Raw genomic sequence first — 19449 nt, 5'->3', positions numbered from 1 at the left:
TTTCAGAGAAAGCCTAACATCCCCACAGCAGGCACCTTTACCAAAGTGGGGAGTCACAGACAGGCTTCTTCCTACCCAGGCTTCCGGGAACTGACCTCTTGATGCTGTGATTGGGGCTTTGTGAGCAGGCCCTGGTTCTTTAACTCCCCTCTCGGAATTGTAATGTTCAAGTGTCTTATAGCCAATAGCCACACCTGTCATGGGGGAGGGGGGCTGCATTTGCTCCTCCCGGACCCCTAGAACCTTCTTTCCTGTCTCAGTTATCCTGGAAGATGCTTCTTAGGCTAGCTCAGACCACAGAGCCGCTCTGTCCTGCCACCGTCCCGGCAGCATTTCACAGGCTCCGCCAGGAGCTGACGTTTAATTTAAATCTTTCTCGCTGCTGTGCTTCAGGTAGCAGTCAAGTGTGCTATGTGGCAGGTTGTAACTCCAGCCTTGGCTCTGATCATCACCCACCTGGGCTGCCGACATCGGAGCTCCCACGTTCTTTCGCTGACTCTTTCTCTTTCTTCTCTCCCTCGTTCCCCACCACACTCCCTTCACTGCCCTTTGCTCTCCTCCCCCAGCCCCCACTCCAGAGTAGCCCTGCCTTGGAGCTGGAGCTGTTTCACAGTGGCTCGCAAGTCCCTCTACACTGTGTGGCCTTTTAGGACAGAGGTCATGGGAGCCACTGATTCGCAGCATCCCCCACAGTTGGTCCAACCTGGAGGCACTGCCCAGAGAGCAGCCAGGCAGTGACCCTCCTTTGTCGGGTCATATTCCTCCCCACCTTGACTGACACTCAGACTGTGCATTTTGGTTCATATTTTATCAGGCCTGGCTCTGGGGAAAAGCCATGGAGTCCTTGCCGTGGGTCCCAGGCATTTAAAGGCTGCTAATATTTCTGAGACCCCAATAGCAGGCTGCTTCCTTCCTCATGCTCTCCCCTTAGTCCCACTGTGGTGACTTCCTGGAACAAATTTGCAATCGTGGATCTATCATGGATTGATTTTTCTCCAAGAGAGAGAGCAAACTAGCAGGGTGAGGCCTAGCTACCCCTGTCCAGGCCACAGAGCAGCTAGCTGGCTGCCTCCCCAGCAGCCTCCCAGATGGCCCCTGCTAGTGATTCACCACTTGCCCTGTCCTGGGGAGACCCCTCCACCCTCTCCCCTGTGCAGCTAAAAGGGCTTCTGGAAACTTCTGCAATTGGAGAAAAGAGGGTGGGGGGCCAGGCATTGTCCAGGCACTGACTGTGTGGGAGTTTAAAGCTGTTTTGTTATTTGAATGCAGAATCCCATTCTCTCTTCCCGACTCTCAGCTGCACCAGAGGTCAGCTCTGTTTGGATGATGCTTAGCCAGGTTAAATGGTTTGCTCCTGAATCACACAGTAGAACCTAGACACAAACCAGTCTGTAGAATCCAAAAACCACGTATCCTTCTCCTTCCTGAAGGACCCCTCCCTGAATCCAGGGCCAGGAGTTATGAATCCATTGCTGTCTCCAAGGGCTCCTCACCATGGGGGAACTAATAGGCAGAGCTCTTTTGGCTAGCTGCTGGTGGAACCCAATGGGCTGACTGTCACCCAGGGAGGAGTCAGGTCACAGATGCCAAGGCAATGTCTGGATCTGAATCGGCCAGGCCACCTGGCTTGTACCCAGCTGTGCTCATCATCTGACTCCTTTGTCACCCCTCTTGCCTTCAAGGTATACATGTTACTCATTTTAGAACAATTGTGTGGGATACAAAACACAAGCAGGCGGAAAGACCCCCATGAAGTGCACCAGGTCAGCTCTGATCTCGAGAGCCAGCCTTCAAACTCGCCAGGCTTTTGTCAGTTCCACACCACGCAATCCCAGGTGAAGAAACAAAAACAAAAACCAAGCTATAGTTGTCCTCCGTCCATGGTTCAAGGGCTAAGCCTAGTTGAATTCAGTAATTTTCTCTTCGGATTTTCCTAGATCTTTGCTCTCCTCCCATCTCAATTTGCAAAGAGCCCTGGTTTCTGGCAGGCTTCTCCCTAAATCGTAAAAGGATAAGATGATGCAGTCCTACAGAGACCATCACAGCATTATCCCAGACCCCTGTAGCACAGCCTCTGAGCAAAGCCAGGCAGAGAAAACTTGGGTAATCGCCTCTGAATAATCCATTCTAGAAGCCAAGCACCTCATCATCGGGAAATTCTTTCTGCTGTCTGCTTTCAATCTCACTTGCTTTTGCATCAGTACAAACTCGTGCTCAGTTTCAGCTCTCCCAGCTCTGAGTGCCAGGGATGAGAGTGTCTGAATAAAATCAAGGTGGATGGCAGCTTATTACGATTTAACTTTCCTATTACCTACCAAGTAGCCTAAGCTGTCAATAAAGCCGCCATTGGTGCCTCTTAATATCTCCTTCCCCGCAAAAAGAAGGAAGACAGCACCGTCTGGAAACATCGCTGGTACTTGTGGAAGGAAGCCAACATCGCTCTGATGGATCCAGGGCAGGTGTTTGTCCATCTGGCTCCATCCAGAGGCTCGAATGCTCTTCAGGCTCATTCCTATCTGTGCCCTGCCCCTAGGATTTACCCAGAAAGCTTGCTGGGAACTAGTGTGTGCCAGCTACGTAGGATTGGCTGAAGGCCTCTTCTCTAACCTACAGGAAATGGTTTGTCTCTTCTTGCCGTCTCTGCTCCAATTTATTAACTACAGATAATAAATACTACAGATGGACTGTAAGGACTGTGCCTTCAACAGGGACTGGACTCTTATACCACAGAGCATTTCCAGAGGTCTTTAGCCAAAGGATGGCTTGTAATGGGTCTTTTCAAAGATGTTATCACATCCTACTCCCATGGCCTTGGAGATCCTGCAAGCTTCTGTTCCTTCTCATGGCAAAGGTGTTAAGCAAAAGAAGGCATATGCAGCTGCAGCCTGGGTGACCCATCCTGCTCTCCCTCTCTCACTCATTCTGGATCCTTCTTGCTCCTCCCCCCTCTTTTTTTTCTCCTCCTGCCAGGTCCCTCATTTCAAAGTGGCCCCCGAGGAGTTTGTCAGGTTCCAGTTGCAGAGATTTACCACCCTGAATCTTCACCCCAGCAACACCGACATCAGCGTGGCTGTGGCTGGGATCCTGAACTTCTTCAACTGCACCACCGCCTGTCTCATCTGTGCCAAAGCAGAATGTACGTATGCCCAGGCTAGCCCCATGCCCAGGCTAGCCTCATGCCCAGACAGGTTGGCTTTGTTCACTTCCACTAGGTTGTGGGCTCGGGGCTCACAACAAGCAAGGGAGTGTTGGGGGGTCTGACAAAAAAGAGGTACAGTCCTCTGTCTCTCTGTCTCTCATCTCCTTCTCCCCTGCCCCTCTCCCTCTGTACGTGTAAAAGAAAAACAGTGCCCATAAGCACCCTTTGCCTGTACTACCTGGGCATGGAACTAGGTTGCAGGGAGACTGGCCAACTGCCAAGTCTTTTTGTATCTGCAAACTCAATTCCCACATTTTCAGCCTCATTGTTAAGGAGACACAAAGCGGGAGGCGGGGTGGGGGAGATACGAAATTGAATGCGTTTGTACTTGATGAGCTGAAGAGTATCTTCCCCCGGAGAGCAGGTTTTGCTGATGAAACAAGGTCCAAGGTCAATTCCTGATAAAGCATTTTCTTTTTTCTTTCTGCAAACACAGGTTTGGAGAGGCATTTTCTGTGTGCCTCACACAATCTGAGACATACATTCAGTGTTTATGAGATTTAGCTAATTTGAGCCAACAAACATATGTGTCCACGTCTTCCAGGTGGCATCTGTGTGCCCACTCACTGTCAGTCAGATGCAGGCCACTGCTGTGTACTGGTGGCCAGTGCTTGAGCCTAGCATGCCACCTGCACCAGTCAGCTGTACAGGTGGTTGTGATCCTGCAGATCACTCCGGGCTGTCCTCGTGGGTGTGTGCTCTCTTCTGCCAGAAGCTCATTTTTCAACTTCTCAGAACTGCTCTGAGCAAGGCCTCCCTCTACCCTAGAATCCAAGTAATATCTAAAAACAAAACCACAGTGTAGCTAGAGTTTTCCTGCCTGGCCCACAGTCAGGACAAATTTCTCTCACCCGCCAGTCCCACGGCCGCTCAGACCCAACCAAGTAAACACAGAGACTTATATTGCTTACAAACTGTATGGCCGTGGCAGGCTTCTTGCTAACTGTTCTTACATTAACCCATTTTTATTAATCTATAAGTTGCCACGTAACTGATGGCTTACTGGTATCTTAACATGTTGCCTTTCATCACGGCGACTGGCAGCGTCTCTCTGCCTCAGCCTTCCACTTCCTAGAATTCTCTTCTCTGCTTGTCCCACCGATACTTCCTGCCTGGCTACTGGCCAATCAGCATTTTATTTATACAGAGCGATCTCCACAGCACCACAGGCCAGGCCAGGACCACCCATGGCAGCAGGCCTTCACACTCAACTACCTCCACGTGTACGCTGTTGTATTTATCGTCCAGTTTTCCTGACTGTTTACTCAGGGCTACCCGGGAAACAAAGTCACCGAGCTTTGGCCCGGTATACTTAATCTGTACCTAATTATTATTACAACCACCCAGGGGTATGGAGGGCATGGCAGCCCCCATTTCCAAGAGAGATGCAGGCCAAAGGAGGAGAAAGGGTAGCAAGGGACTGGTTCTGTGTCTGGGGAGGGCATTAAGAGGCTCCATTAGGAATTGATAGAAGAAGGGAGGAGACCTAGGAAGGAAAGCCAGACCTGTGGGTGTCAGGTAAGGAAGTATAGACTTGGGTCCTGGGTTCACTGAGGGACCTTGAAGGTCTCTTCCCTGAGGGACATCCTCAGAAGGACGGTCGCTGTGATACTGGGTGCACCATTAGGGAACAGCTAGTTTGAGTAGATGAAAACAATGCAAGGGTTGGGGGAATTTGAGTTAGACTCCAGACTCCAGAGACCCCCAGACCCAGAGAGAGAATGCTGGTTCCGAGGGGCTTCCGTAAGCAGGTCCTGTGAAGGCTCACAAGTGGGTCATGTGCAGGAACACACCGGGTTCTCTCCCCGTTGGTCAACATGGGTTTGAAGCAGTTATGACAAGCGAGTTTGTAGGGAATGGGTGTGTTAGAGTTCTCAGGCTGGGGTTTCGTTGAAGGGATTCAGCAACGGTTCAGTGAATGGACATCAAACTCCTTCGGTACAAAAGAGGAAACAGAACTCCGGAGAACCACCCCCCTTGCCTAGAGTCCCTTAGCTAGTAAGTGGTAGAGTTGAGGCTTAAATCCAGGTTCCTAGGAAAATAGTTCAATGCACTGTCAGCAATAACCCTGTATTTGTCAAACTGGGTTCCTCTGGATCTAAGCTGACTCATGCAACAGTCCCAAGTCACTTGTGACTATTTAAATTTAAAATCTGAATTAAGCAAAATTAAAATTTCAGAGCTGGGTATGGTGGTGCACATAGGTAACCTCAGCAATGGAGAGTCTAAAGCAGGAGGATTGCTGTAGATTGAAGCCTTCATAGAGGCTACAGAGTGAGACTTACTTTATTGTTGTTTTTTTAAACAAAGATTACATTACAGATAAAAATGTACTCCCTCAGCCTCACTAGCCTCATTCCAGGTGTTCAGTAGCTGCACTTGGCCACCAACTAGCAAGTGCTGAGGCTGAACAGCACTGCAGAGAGTTCCCTTGGACAGCATCGCTTTGACGCCAATGATACGGACAAAGAGTTCTGTAGCAAAAAGCAAATGGATGGACAGAGGACAAACGTCGACCTTCTTTCCCCTTGTAGCAACTCACAGTGCACCTTAGCACGGACCTTCTGAGATGTCTGTGCTTCTCCAAATAGTCTTCCATGAGTCTCACAAAGATGCTGATCTAGTAGTCCACAGGATGCTAATTTTTGATGGAACACGCTATATTTCTGCCTTCTGTACATAGTACCCAGCATCAGTGAGTGATGTAACAGAATCAAGCTCCCCCACAACCCTGTTCTGGGAATTGATTGCCACAAGGCCACTCTAACAGGACTTTACACAGCGGGGTTTGTCAGAGACAGAACAGAAGGCTGTCCATAATGTCTGGAGGCAAAAGTTTTCTTGAAGTCTACCTCAGTGTTGGTTAACAATGTCTCACCCAACCCTTCAGGAAATTCCTTCTTGTGTCTAAGCCATAATCCTTCTTGCTTATAAACTGAGCTCTGTTTCTCTACTCCAGCTATTATGGGGCCCGGGGAAATCTGTGCCTCAGATGTGTGTTACACATCTCCTTTGCTGGGTACTGTTGCCTCCCAGCTCAGTACTCTTTCCGTTAGAAGCACGGCATCCCCTCCACTCCTCAGTCAGTCATGCTGGAGTAGAGAAAACAGTGCTGGAGTTTTAAGAGACTTCAGGTTGTGCCGCAGCAAAGCCAGGATTCTTCAAGTCCCCTGACGCAGGCTGGGGCTCTTCTCTCAGTTCCACACCTCCCCCCCCCCAGATCTGTATATACAAGCCCAAGCTTTCGCATGGGCTCTGCCTGGTAGGAATGGAGAGCTCCGGAGCAGAGGTCCCTACAGTCCTTGAACAGAGGGGCAGGGCGGCGGTTGGATACGGTTCAGGGCCTAGAAGGTACGAGAATGTCTGGCCACAGGCTCAGGGCCTCTTCAGCCACAGCATAATGTTCTGCTCAGAGAAGTCACTAGGCTGCTGCGACTTTTGTCCCCTCCCTCCAGGCCAGGGGAGGAAGGTGGAGCAGGCAGGAGAAGTTCAAGGGCAGAGAAGATTAAAAATGTAATCAAAGGCCGAGAAAATGAGGGCTGCAGGGAGATGTAGCTCCGAGCGCTGGATGAGACCTTCTTCCATCTTCCTTATTAATGCTGGGCCAAGAGACACTGAGGGTAGAATTAGGGACAGGAATCTAATTCTACTTTCCAGCCCTCAGAATCGCTTAGCAGGGATCATTCCACGGGGAATCTACCACTTAGGCTCCGGCTTCCCAGAAGGAGATTTTTTAATAAGCAGGTTTGGGACTAAGCAGAGATACGTAGTAGATTACAATATTTTTCTTTAATGGAAAAAAAATTGGAATATCTATAAGTCTTATTTCTAAAAAAGACCAAAAGAAACGATGGGGTGATTGGTCCTGCCATGGATCTTCTACTCATTCCAAGAACCCAAAGCAGGTGGCTGCCTGAGGGCGTCCAAGGAGAGCTGTGGGTCCCCACTACAGCTGTGGGAACTCCCTTGGCACGATCCGAGGAGGAAGTGTTGCCCTAGAGAGAGGCAGGATGGTGGTGTGAAAGAGACCATCCTGGGGATGAAGAAATGGCTGTTAGGAACGGGCTGTGCAAGCAGGAGAACTCAGGTCTGACTCCTCGTGGAGCCCACATGAAAACCTGGTCCGTGGTAATGATGTGTAATCTCGGGGTTAGAGAAGCAGCATCAGGAGGCTCCCTGGATAACCAGTCCAGCCAAACTGTTGAACTCCAGGGAGGCCCTGTCTCAAACAATAAGGAGAATGATTGAGGAGGGCATCCTTAATCAACCTCCACTTGAAAACACACACACATACACACACACACACACACACACACACACACACACACACACACACACACACACACACTAGAGAGAGAGAGAGAGAGAGAGAGAGGGAAAGAGAGAGAGAGAAAGAGAGAGCGCAAGCGCAAGCGCACTATCTTTGGAGTCAAGCCAAGCTGTGGTACCCGGAGGAGCTGTTTGATGCTCAGTAGATCACCTCACCTTTCTGAGCCTCTCTTTCCTGTTGTTGGAGATGATAAAACCTGCTGAGGTAGCTGGGGGGGAAACGTGCCCGTGCCCGGAGGATGATGCACATTTGATTACTGTTATCTCATCCTGCGACACTGGCTGAGGCAGTGGAAGCCAAGCAGGGAACATTATGATTAATCCCCAGGACCCTTTTAAAGATCAGCTGGGGCGGTAGTGGGCCTTCTCCATGCCACCGCCTCGATCCGCTGTGAGAAGCCTCTTGCTTGAAACAAACTTCCCTGTGCACCTGCAGGCTGATCTTGGGAGGTGCCAGTGACCTCCGTGGCATTTACTGTGTGCTGAGCACTGTGCTGAGGGTTTTTATGTTATTTCATTTCAACTTTAAGTTTTTGGGTTTTGGTTTTGATCCCTGACATTACCCAAAAAGTTTAAATCATCCCATTTAAACCAGAGAACTGAAGATCACCATACAGAACAGCCTCTTATTATCAGTCTCATTATATGCATGAAGAAAGCAGAGGTGACATCCAATTTCAAGGTCACACGGTTCCCGTCTCCCTTGGCCTTGCATACTCCTCTGATCCATGTAGGACAGACAGGAGTGAGGAGCACCTTTTCCTACACGTGGGGAGCACGGAGACCTCCTGTGTGCATGCTGCAGTGGGGGCCAGGTATTGGAGTTCAACCATTGTACTTGGTCCCCATCTGCCCAGACCCCTGGCTCTGTGGCCTTCTCCACCTTCCCTGTTCCTGGGGCCAGCCTCAGGTGTGAGATGGGACAAGGCAGAAGCAGGGCAAAGGCACCGTTCCCACACTTGAATCTAAGCGTGCCGCTCATCCTTCGGTAACAAGTCACTCTGGACTCTCACCTTCTCCAGTCAGAATCAGTTTCTCCAGCTAGGTAGGGCAGGACTCAGGAAGTTGTAGGAGGAGGATGTTGAGTTTGAAGCCTTCCTGGGCTACATAAGTAAAAGACCTAGTCTCTAACCTAACTGAGCCCCTTCCTCCAAAAAGAAAAAAAAAAGGGTGGTGGTGGTGGTGGTGCCACAGAGGAAGTTTGACAGCCACACAACCTGAGTTTGACACTTGGCAAGGGAAGATAAGTGAACGCTTGGCAGGTCAAGGGCACCAGGCACCACATCACGCTCATTTAACCTGTTACATGCTCCCCAGGGTCCTTCGCAAGGTCAGTTCATCGGCATTAGCTGCCTCCCCCCAGGACTTCACAGCGCTTCCCTCCCTGGGAACAGAGTGTTTCCTGGCGCCACGTGCTAGTGAGAGGAAGTCAGCCAGTGGCAGAGACAGGAAGGGAGGCTGAGCAAAGACAGCTCAACTAGACATTGTTTGGTATTGTCTTCTCTGAGATGGGTTGCATGTGTCACAGGATGGCCTCAGACTCCCCATGGAGCCAGAGATGACCTTGAACTTGTGACCCTCCTGTCTCTAACATCTGATTGCTGGCTATGAAACCCCTTGCTTCATGCATAGAATGAGACTGATAAAAGAAGCTGTCTACACGGTGCTGGAGGATGAAGTCGGGGCTTCCTGAGTGCTGGGCAAGTGCTCTACCGACTGAGCTACTCCTCAGCACCCTGGTGAAGATATTTTCTTGTGTGTGTGTGTATGTATGTATGTATGTATGTATGTATGTATGTATGTATGTATGTATGTATGTATGTGTGGGTGTGTGGGTGTGTGTATGTGGGTATGCTTTGGCATGTGGAAGCCAGATGTTGATGTTTAGATGTCTTCCTAGGCCACTCCACTTTTTTTTTCTTTGAACCTCTGTGTGCACATATGTCAGAGAACAACTTGTAAGAGCTGCACCATGTGGATCCTAGGGATCAAACTCAGGCCATCCCTGCACAGCAAGCACCCTCACCTGATGAGTCATCTTGCCGGCCCTTCACTTTATTTATTTGTTTGTTTGTTTGTTTTTGAGACTGCAACTGGCTGGCCACGGAGATGCCAGGATTCCCCCTGTCTCCGCGTCTGCCCTCCACCCAGCACTGAGTCACGATCACTTGCCACCATACCTGGCTTTTTAGAGTGTTGCCGATCAAAACGGGGCCTCTATGCTTGTCCACAGCCCCCTTTTAGATGTCGATAATGGATCCTCTGTGTCCCGTGCAGAGACTTTACTCAAGCAGCTCTGTCCTTGTCCTGTGGCCGCCACCAAGGCTGGCTGCTCTCTCACAGCCTTGCTATCCTCCCTTTGACCCTGGGGTCCCTGCCTTCCTTCTGGTTCTGGAAACCAGCCTGTGCTTTTTCTCAGAGCAGTTGCCTGTTGGACTCCACATTGATCCACTTTGATCATGACCGAGACTAATGGGTTCCCCAGGCTCCTCAGCTCAGCCTTGGCAGGCATGCCTGCTGCTGGGCCAGCATCCTGTTCCCGTCCTACAAGAGAGAAAGACCGGGGTGGAGGTGGTGGGAGCCTGAAGACAGAGCAGAGTTTAACCCCTGTGAGGGCAGCCAAGCTTGGCAAATCCTGAGGTCTAGAACAAAGATGTGAGGAGAATGACAATAAGCACACGCCCAGCTGCGCTGAGCAGAGCATGCTTTCTCTTCTGCAAGTCTCCCACTGCCCAGAACCAAAAGTACCAACTTCTGGAACCTTCGAGCTGGCTCAGCAGGCTGAAGTGCTTACCAACAAACATGACAACTTGAGCTTGAACCCCAGGACCTGAATAGTGGAAAAAGAACTGATTCTGGAAAGTGTTCTTTACCTCTACGTGAGCATGTGTGTGTGTGCATTTGTGTGAACACATACACACACACACACTCACAAAATACAAAATTAATTTTAAACCTTTTTTTTTAAAAAAATATAAGTATTGTGTTTTTGGATTTTCAGAATCAGAGATTCCCTGAGCTGGAAACACATCCCTTTTTTCTCTTTCTGATTCCCATCCATGGTTTATTCCCTAGACAGTGGTCCACAAAAGGGCCCCCCAGGGCTTCTTTGCCTCCAGTGATGGGGAGTTGAACTGCCACATGCAGTCCATTGCATCTGGAGACAGTGAGGTGGCAGATGCTTCCCTAGTGTGAGCAAGCCTGTCTCCCTGTGGTGTGTAACCCCTCACAGCCCCAAGGCTTCCGTGACCAAGTCTGTCTTCTGATTGCCTTCCCCAGTGCCATACTCCTTCCTTCACGATGCTTGCTTGGTGAGAGTGTGACAGGTCTTTCCAGGTACTGCTGCTCCCCTGGCCTCAGCATTGCTTCCCCTGGTTGCTAACTGAGTCCAGTCCAACAAGTGTGGTGCACCTGCCCTTACTGGAGCTATGCAGAGATGTTGGGAAGGGTTCCCCTGCCTTTGCTGAGGGAAATCATTCAGGTGGATAGTATTGTAATTGGACGGTCCCAAGTTACACGATCTAACTTACATTTTCCTACCTGCACCATTGTGTAAAAGCAACACACCGTCAGTGGAAACATTCTTAAGGCTTTTGAGATGGCCACACGTGCATGAAGACCTGAGTTTGGATTCCCAGCACCCCATTCAAAACTTGGGGGTAATGCCATGTGCTTTGCAATCTCAGGGCTGGAGAGGTAAAAACAGAGCGTGTCGGGCATCAGCCTAGCTGAATCAGTGAGCTTCTGGTCCAGGGAGAGGCTCTGTCTCAACAACTAAGGCAGAAAACGATTGAGGAAGACACTTGACATCCCCCCCCCCAAACACACATACATATTTACCATACTTGAAATTTTGATTTGCATCCCTTCCCTGGCTAAGGGTATTGGGTCCTACACTTTCTTGGGACACTGGGCAGTGACAGTAGGTCATATGATCACAAGGGGGAACCCCCACACTAGGGCAGTGTGTGGCGTTGCTAAGCCACGGACCGTGTTCCAGTGGCAATGTGTGCAGTAGGTTTTCGGATTAGGGTAGTTCCAGCTGACAATGGCCTTATCAGGATAGGATGCCTTGAAAATTCAGGGGACTGTGGATGCTGGCAAATATTTTCTGTGATCGATCAGCAGGGGCTATGTTTTAGGGGCTGGGTGATCGTTCCTGTAAGGGTTGGGCAAGGGAGAAATGGGTGAAGATAGAGAAAGGAGAGGTTTGTCTGTTTGTGTGATTGCAACTGGCTGGTCATGGAGATGCCAGGATCCCCCTGTCTCCACAACTGCCTTCCACCCAGCACTGAGTCACAATCACCTGCCACCATACCTGGAAGGAGAGGCAGGAAATCTCAGTGAGAGGCTAACAAGGTTCACAGTGCCCCTCCGGGTGACTGATGTCTTCATGCTGCTTTACTAACTCCATATGATAACCTTTCCCCTGGTTTCCCAGGCATGGCGGCAGAGTGGGCTGGGGACATTGTCCAGTGACTCCCTGGCCATGTTTGAGGCCTGTGCAAGCCTCAATATTGTGTTCATTTTTGCCGCTCCAGGTACCATTTAGGTGGGGGAAGGGCTAACTTTCTGATGGGTGCTGGGGGGGGGGGTGCACACCTGTAGGGGTGCTCGCTCCCCTGGTCTCGAGTCCTCCCTCTCGGTGTACAGAATGTGGGATGAAGTAGAGGCAATGTCCTGTTCTTGTTTACAGAGCAACAGAGCAGTCAAGGAGTCAGTGGCCGCGGATTGATTGGAGCAGGGGCTCTGGTGCGTCAGTGGCCTGGGGAGCTTTTTCCCCAAGAGCCCAGTGCCAGGATGAAGGGATGAAGGGTCCCTGAGCTGCCTTTGTCCGGCCATCACCATTCTGCCCATAATCCTGCTGTCTCCCCCTGGACTTCCTGGTCTCACTGCACTGAATGGCATTGCCCAGCTGATGCATTCTGGGTTGGGGGGCGGTTAGCCAGGCTCCAAAGATTTACAGACCAGGCCTGTGGGGTTCACTAAACTTCTGAATTTTAATCCCTCTGGCACCAGTCATCACCCCATGCCCAGGATCTGGCCAAGACTCTGAAGAGCCATCTCTGTGTCCTCTACCCTGACCTCCTGGTGAAAATGGTGCCTGTTGGGTCAGAAGTTCAAGTCCTTGTCTGGTGGGGGCTTGCCTCTGACATCACCTCAGAGGAAGGTGCAGTACCTTCTCTCTCCATCTTGGAGCTGGGACAAAAGGAGAATGTTCCCATAGAAGTCCAGATCCATTCAGGCCACTAAACAAAACAGGAAGTGACTTAATTTCACTCTCCACTTGACTGACTTAAACCCCCAAGGGCAGATTAGTATGTCTGCCTGCTGTTTGCCTACATAGAGTCCCCCAGTGACACATCTCCAATAAGGCCACACCCCTCAATCTTTCCAAAGCCTAGGTGGGCCATTCTCTTTCAAATCACCACATACCATGTGGCCCTCATTTGGGAAGCAAGTTGTTCCAGCTCTCTCCATCTCTCACCAGGCAGCCCCCAGCTCCCTGGAGGACTTTCTCAAGTCAGGGAACAGGAAAATGGGTGGGCTACACCTTCCCAGACTTCTTCCTCCATCATACAGGCCCTCAAACTCCTACTCTGGTCACTTGTTTCCAAATAAAATAAAAGCACTTGTTCTTGTTAAAACACACACACACACACACACACACACACACACACACACACACACACACACACACCAACTGTTGTCTTCTCTCACATAAGTCCCCAGATGCATGCCCATGTCTGGGGGGGAGGGGAGGGCTGTGTAGACACAGTACCCGCCCGCGGCCACTTGCTTTGTCTCAAGAGGAAACATGGTCTCATGTGTAAAGGGTTGGGTGGGGATCAGAAAGTGGGAAGTCTAGTCCAGCTGTGTCCCTCCCTTGTGAGACTGGGCAAGTCACAACATCTGTCTGTGACACAAAGTGGGGATGGCTGCCCTTCAGTGCCGCCTCTGAATTATGTCAATTGTCTTTGAACCTCAGGAGGGTAGAGGAGAGAATCTTTATGGGTTGTATTGATGGCATCGCTGAATTGAATACTCTGTTGGTCAGGGCGGAAGCACAGGGAACCTGGAGTGGTAGAAAAATCAGCCCTTTCTTGTTGCCCACACAGCCTGAGGTGTGTTCCTTTCCTCCCTGTCTCCCATCCTCCTTGGAATCTGGGGGATTTTAGCACTTTATAGTATTGTTATGAAGACTTACATAAGAAAAGCCGTGTAAAAGTTTTAATACATTAGCTAGTGCATGATAAGGTTTGATAAATGTTATTCCTGTCTCTGCTTTGTGAGCAAACGCCTTCAGGTATCTTTCCACCAGACTCAAGACTGCTGGCTCGGAGGAGATGGCCCTCCTGTCACATATCTGCCCTCCCCACGGCCTGGCCTTGGCAGGGACAGCCAGAATTAAACCCCTCTAGTCTCAGTGATGCTGTACTGGATTGTTTCTTCCCACCAAGACCCCTGGCATCCACTTGCTGGGGTTGGGAGGGAGGAGGAGAATCCTTAGCTTGGGGTACCCCTTTGCCATTGGTTTTAGAGTCTAGGTTTGCTGCTATTCAATGCCTTTTCTTTTATGATCATGATAATGCCTTGTCTTGGAGCAGCCATGGGGCTCTGAGGAGTTCAAAGAGGTGTGCTAGGACTCCTTCCTGGGCCTCTGGATCTTGAGGGCACCGCTCCACCACTGTCAAAATGGAAACAAAGGTTTTTCTTGGTGGAGTTTGATGGACCACTTCTGGGCACTCCTGAGTACCCGGGAGCTTTACAGAGCACCATCTAACACTTGCACAGCCTGCCAGCTGCCTGCTGTTAGGATTTGTCCTTCTTACAGAAGGGACTGAGGCCTGGACACCTGGCTATATGGGAAGGTTCTAGAAGTGGCAGAAGAGACTCAGTGCTGGTGCTTTCTGATCAAGGGCTCAGTTACTGGGCACGGTGCTTCAAGGGAAGCCTGGGGGTCGGGGTGGGGCTCTCTTACTTTGTGCCACATTCCTGAAGGGGCCACATATTCTATTCTGAAAGTAGAGGTCAACTAGGGAGCTGATGGAAGCTTTGGAGTGTTCCTTATAGTTAGATGGCATAACTGAAGCCCAAGAGGCAGGGAAACCCACTTGGGGTTTAGGGACCCCCCCCAGCACTGACTCTGAGCGACCTCCAGCCTGGGTCACCATGTGCCCGAGCATCTGTAGAGGCAGCTCTGCAGACCCTCAGGGGCTTCCTCCTTTCCCCCTTCAGGCCTTTTAAACCTGGAGAAGCTGCTCCGGCAGTTCCTTATCTCCAAGGACACACTCTCGGTCCGGATGCTGGATGACACTCGGGATCCTACTCCGCTCCTCAAGGAGATCCGGGACGACAAGACAGCTACCATCATCATCCATGCCAACGCCTCCATGTCCCACACCATCCTCCTGAAGGTGGGAGCCTGGCTGGGGTGGGTACTGGGGAGTGTAGTGTACCCTTCCCGTCTTCCCTGATTTGAACCATGGCTGTCCCTTGGTTCTGGGCTGGATCTGAGTGCTGATCCCCTCTGTCCACTTCTGTTTCCATGGACACCAGTCCCTCCAAAGAGAAATGCCACTCAGAAACACTTAGCACCTGGTGGGGCTGAGAGACCAGTCGGACCTAGAGTCAGACTTGAGAGGCTCCGGTGGAGGCCACCTGTCAGACAGTGTACACACACAGCTCCACTCCCGTGTGGTGCCGAGTGTCAGCCTGTCCTCAGTCCTGACAGTGTTTCAGCAGTCTGCCAAGTGCCTCCCTGTCATTTCGCAGCACAGTCCCCTCCAAGGTGATGTGAGATAGGTATATGTTGTTGTCTTCATCGTGCAGGTGAAGAAGGTGAGGCCCTGGGAGGTTAGCAGCTGCCCGAGGCCAGCCCTGTGGGAACCGGGCTGAACACACTAGCTTGCTCTCTCCCCCGGGCAGGCACTTTCTATTGGGGTTCATGATGGCCTCGAGGGATGGCCAAGCAGACATAGGCATGTGGACATGGAACTTGGTCAGAGAGCGAAAGAGGGAAGTCAGGTGATTTGGGTCTTCTGGACAGCTGCAAACAGCTGGGCAGCTGAGGTGCCACATTGCACCAGTCCTTGGGCTGAGCATGCGTTTTTAGAGAGAAGACTTGTTCTAGGGCTCTTCCCTGGCTCCTTAGCAGTCCCTATAGCTGCTCAGGCACATTGACCTCTCTTAATGCTATTTTAATTGCACATTTAAACACACCCTGCCATCTTCCACTGGGGTAGCCAGACTCCTCATTAGCCTCTGCCTTGTTGGGCTGAGCCCGAAAACACTTAATATCTATCTCTTTCTCTCCTTTCTTTTCTGTCTCTTCCCTCCCATCCTCCCCTGCCCAGGTCTTTTTTTTTTTCTTCTAAATCTGAGAGTTAATAAGAGATTTGAATGAATTCTCTCAGTACCCAGGCTGTCCCTTCAGCCTGTTGCTATAGTAATTTTCTACAGCACCAAAACCACATCTGTCTATGAGCACTCAACTTACGAAAGAGTACTCGAACACACACACACACACACACACACACACACACACACACACAGAGAGAGAGAGAGAGAGAGAGAGAGAGAGAGAAACCACATAGACTTGCACACACAGAAAATACTGAGAGACACCAACACAGACACACCTACACACACATACACACACACACACACACACACACACACACACACACACACACACACACACAGTCACACACACACACAGTCACACACACACACACACAGTCACACACACCTCTTTTTGTCCTTTTCCTCTTCCTTCTCACATCTGGAGATATTATCAGTGATGTCACTAAGAATGAAAGGGCTCCTGTAGGTGTCGGGGCCTAGAGAAGCAGGCTAGGGGGTCATTGTAGAGATAAGAGCTGCAGCTGAGTTAGATGTCCTTCCAGATCCCTACGAAGAGCAGGGGCTGGAGAGGGGTTGTTCTTTCCAAAAATGTTCTGTGACTCCTGGCATAGCAAATTGATGTCCCCCAGTCACCCACCTTACCCCTAACCTGCCAACATTCTGAGTTCATTGCTGAGATTTTCAAAAAAGTACAGAGAAGAACATAAATGTCACTCACAACCCATTGCCCAGCCTTAACCCTTCCTAAAATTTTAATGTCTATTCTTTCTATTTCAGACATCCTCCAATTATCCCCACACTGCTTAAAACTTTCTAAGCAGCTATTCTCTTTGCTCAACTATGTATCATGCATTTTTCCATGTCGTTAAATATTTCTCTACAAATATTTTAGTGGCTGTATCATTTCCTATCATCCCGCTGTCCCATAATTTATTTAACCATCCCTTCATCCTTGTAGAAACAGGTTGTTTCCAATCTTTTGCTATGATAAATAATGTGAGGGCACACATCTTCACACATAAATCTTTCTGCACGTGCGCTCATGCATATTTCTTTAGCATATGCTTCTCAAAGTGGAATGCCAAGTTCAAGCGATACCCGCTCTGAAGGAGTTTGAGATGACGCGCCACTCTTAACCATTTACATGCTCAGAAGTGGTGTACAGTGCGCCTTTGCCAGTACTGGGAAGTTCCTTTAAACATGCCTTGTGCTATCCCGTTTCTTGGGGCTTTTCTGCAGGAGGAGGCGGCTCTGGGGTGTATGTATGTATTTTCTTACTGCACCATGCTTTTGGAGGCAACTGTCTATAGTGATCCCCATTAGCACACAGCTGTTCTGATTGCCCCGTGGCCATCCTTCCTAACCCCCTTTCTATCTACACTCTTGCATCTTTACAGCCAAACGGATTGATAAGCAGGGAGGCTTTGGGGAAACCTGTTCCCTTGCTTCCCACCTGACATTCTGGTAGCCACAGGCAGGCAGTCTCTCCAACAAACCTGGCCTTTATCCTTGGGTTTCCATGGGGCTCCATGTCCCTCTCTCTGGGGGCTCACAGGGGCTTTCTGGAGCCCTGCTGTGCACATGGGAACCATCCTCTGGTTGGCAGCTCTCAGCAGCTTCTTGATTTCAGGAGGCTTTGCACAGTAATCCCCTACTTTATTGAGTGACTGTTCCAGCAACGAATTCTATGTTTACCCAGAATTCATGTCTTAAAAACCCAGGATCTCTTGTCTTTTATCTCCAGGACAGCAGGTTTCACAAAATGGATTTTAACTACAGACTATGCCCCTTAGCCTGCCCCTGGCTGGATGCCTGTCAGCAGTAGTTTGTGTGAGTCTAGGAAGTGTTCTAGGCAGTGGTCCTCTCATAGTAAAGATGTGAGTGTGTGTGGTGGGGTGTGGATGGAGGGTGGCATCCTGCCTGTCTTGAGAATGGGGAAGGAAGTGTTAAAAGGAGAAGGAGCCCCATGGAAACCTTGCACTCCCCTGCAGCCCCACATGATCTGATCTTGTCACCAAGCCCTTCTGTACTTCGGGGGCCCGATGGGACCATAGTGATATCAGTGCATCCTGAACCTCAAGCAGCTTGGGAGATACAAAGTTAAGAAAGCTCACAAAGTTATTTGAGTTCTAGAGAGAGAAAGAGGAAAATGCAATTATCCTGGTCTTGTTTCTCCCCCTCCTCCACCACAGTAGTCATGACAGGCGCCATCTCCCAGTGGCTCGGGGCTGCAGGATATATTATGAAAATCTAACGGACTGTCAGGAGGGATGAGGGCCCTGGAGAGAGCCGGGCTCATTACTTACCTGATCTCCTTGTCGGTTTCTATACTACCTGTCACACTCAAAGCCAGGCACAGTGACAGGGAAGGTTGGTTAGGGGTGTTTATGATGGCTACGAAGATCAGACGAAAGGGAGGCTCCTTCAAAGCTGCATTCCTCAGCTGTGGGATGACACCACACTACCCTACGGTGATCAAGGGTGAGGCATGTCACAAGCAACTTGCTCCTTAGCAGAACAAAAGGAGCCAAGTTTGCAAATGACTCACTTGGTCTCCACATGGCTGCAGACACAGCCTACTCAGGTCTCACCTGCATTCTGACAGAGGCAGGGTTCATTTGGGCATGCTCCATAATTCTACTCACAGTCTCTCAGAGTGCTCTGTGTACACTTCCATCAAGCTTGTGGTCCTTGAGGGGAGTATGGTTTGGTTAAAAGCTTTGGAATTCCAATACTCTCATACAATTCCAATGTGCTCTCATACAAGTAACTTAGGTCACTGTTTGCCAGTTTCCTCTGCTGGAAAATGGGAGTAGAAGAAGACAAATTATGCTTGTCCCCTTTGGCTAAGCCATGTGGAAATCTTTAGTGTACCTGGCACAGACTGAACAGGAGGTAAACCTTAGCCAATGCTGTTGTTTTGGAGTCATGGAGATTATTCTAGTATGTTTCTTATTTGCTCCATTTCCCTTAAATCCATTCTGGTTCCTGTAATACTCAGTCCTATTTATGGGAGTGTGTTATCCATGATAACACCAGATACACAAGTGCCACTCGGGGTGGGGAGTGGGGTGAGGTGGAAAGAACATGCTCTAGAGGCTAATGATTCTGTCTTCCATCCTGTAATAGCCAGGGCCACTTGAGAACCAGTCAAGATGTTATGCTCTGCTTTGTGCTGAGGGTCAGTGGGCCAGATAAATAGTAGACTTGGCACCCTACTGCTCCTGTGCTTCTGGTGAGTGTCTGGTCTCTAATGGCCTTCTCTTTGCCTTGCAGGCAGCTGAGCTGGGGATGGTGTCAGCCTATTATACATACATCTTCACTAATCTGGTAAGACATTTTCACAGCCCTCCTCCTTAGCATAGTGTTGACCAGGGTTAGTGGGTCATGATGGGATGATGTCTAGAAGATGGCTTGTGGGGAAAGGGGGCAAAAAGAGCAGAAACTATAGTGTCTGAGTGTCATGAAGACACAGGATCCAGAAGCCCAGTTGGCTCCTCATGCCAACACCTTTAGCCCTTTGAGAATGGGAGTTTGAAGGTTCTGATGTCCCC

General features: G+C 50.0%; 1 protein-coding gene across 3 annotated transcripts in view; it reads left to right on the top strand.

Annotated features, from left to right (window-relative positions):
* The window catches only part of Grik4 (glutamate ionotropic receptor kainate type subunit 4), a 433513-nt gene that overhangs the window by 272914 nt on the left and 141150 nt on the right, over positions 1 to 19449 (top strand). For all 3 annotated transcript variants that reach the window (XR_013052718.1, XM_076576064.1, XM_076576063.1), the window contains 3 exons: positions 2971 to 3136; positions 14768 to 14946; positions 19172 to 19225. Coding sequence is in view for 2 of the 3 variants with exons in the window: in XM_076576064.1 (XP_076432179.1) it covers positions 2971 to 3136; positions 14768 to 14946; positions 19172 to 19225 (399 nt within the window). In the remaining variant the exon portion in view is untranslated. The remainder of the gene's footprint in view (positions 1 to 2970; positions 3137 to 14767; positions 14947 to 19171; positions 19226 to 19449) is intronic.

This window comes from Peromyscus maniculatus, chromosome 7, assembly GCF_049852395.1.
Source record: "Peromyscus maniculatus bairdii isolate BWxNUB_F1_BW_parent chromosome 7, HU_Pman_BW_mat_3.1, whole genome shotgun sequence".
Classification (NCBI taxonomy): Eukaryota; Metazoa; Chordata; class Mammalia; order Rodentia; family Cricetidae; genus Peromyscus; species Peromyscus maniculatus.
This window is presented reverse-complemented; position numbering and strand designations above follow the sequence as displayed.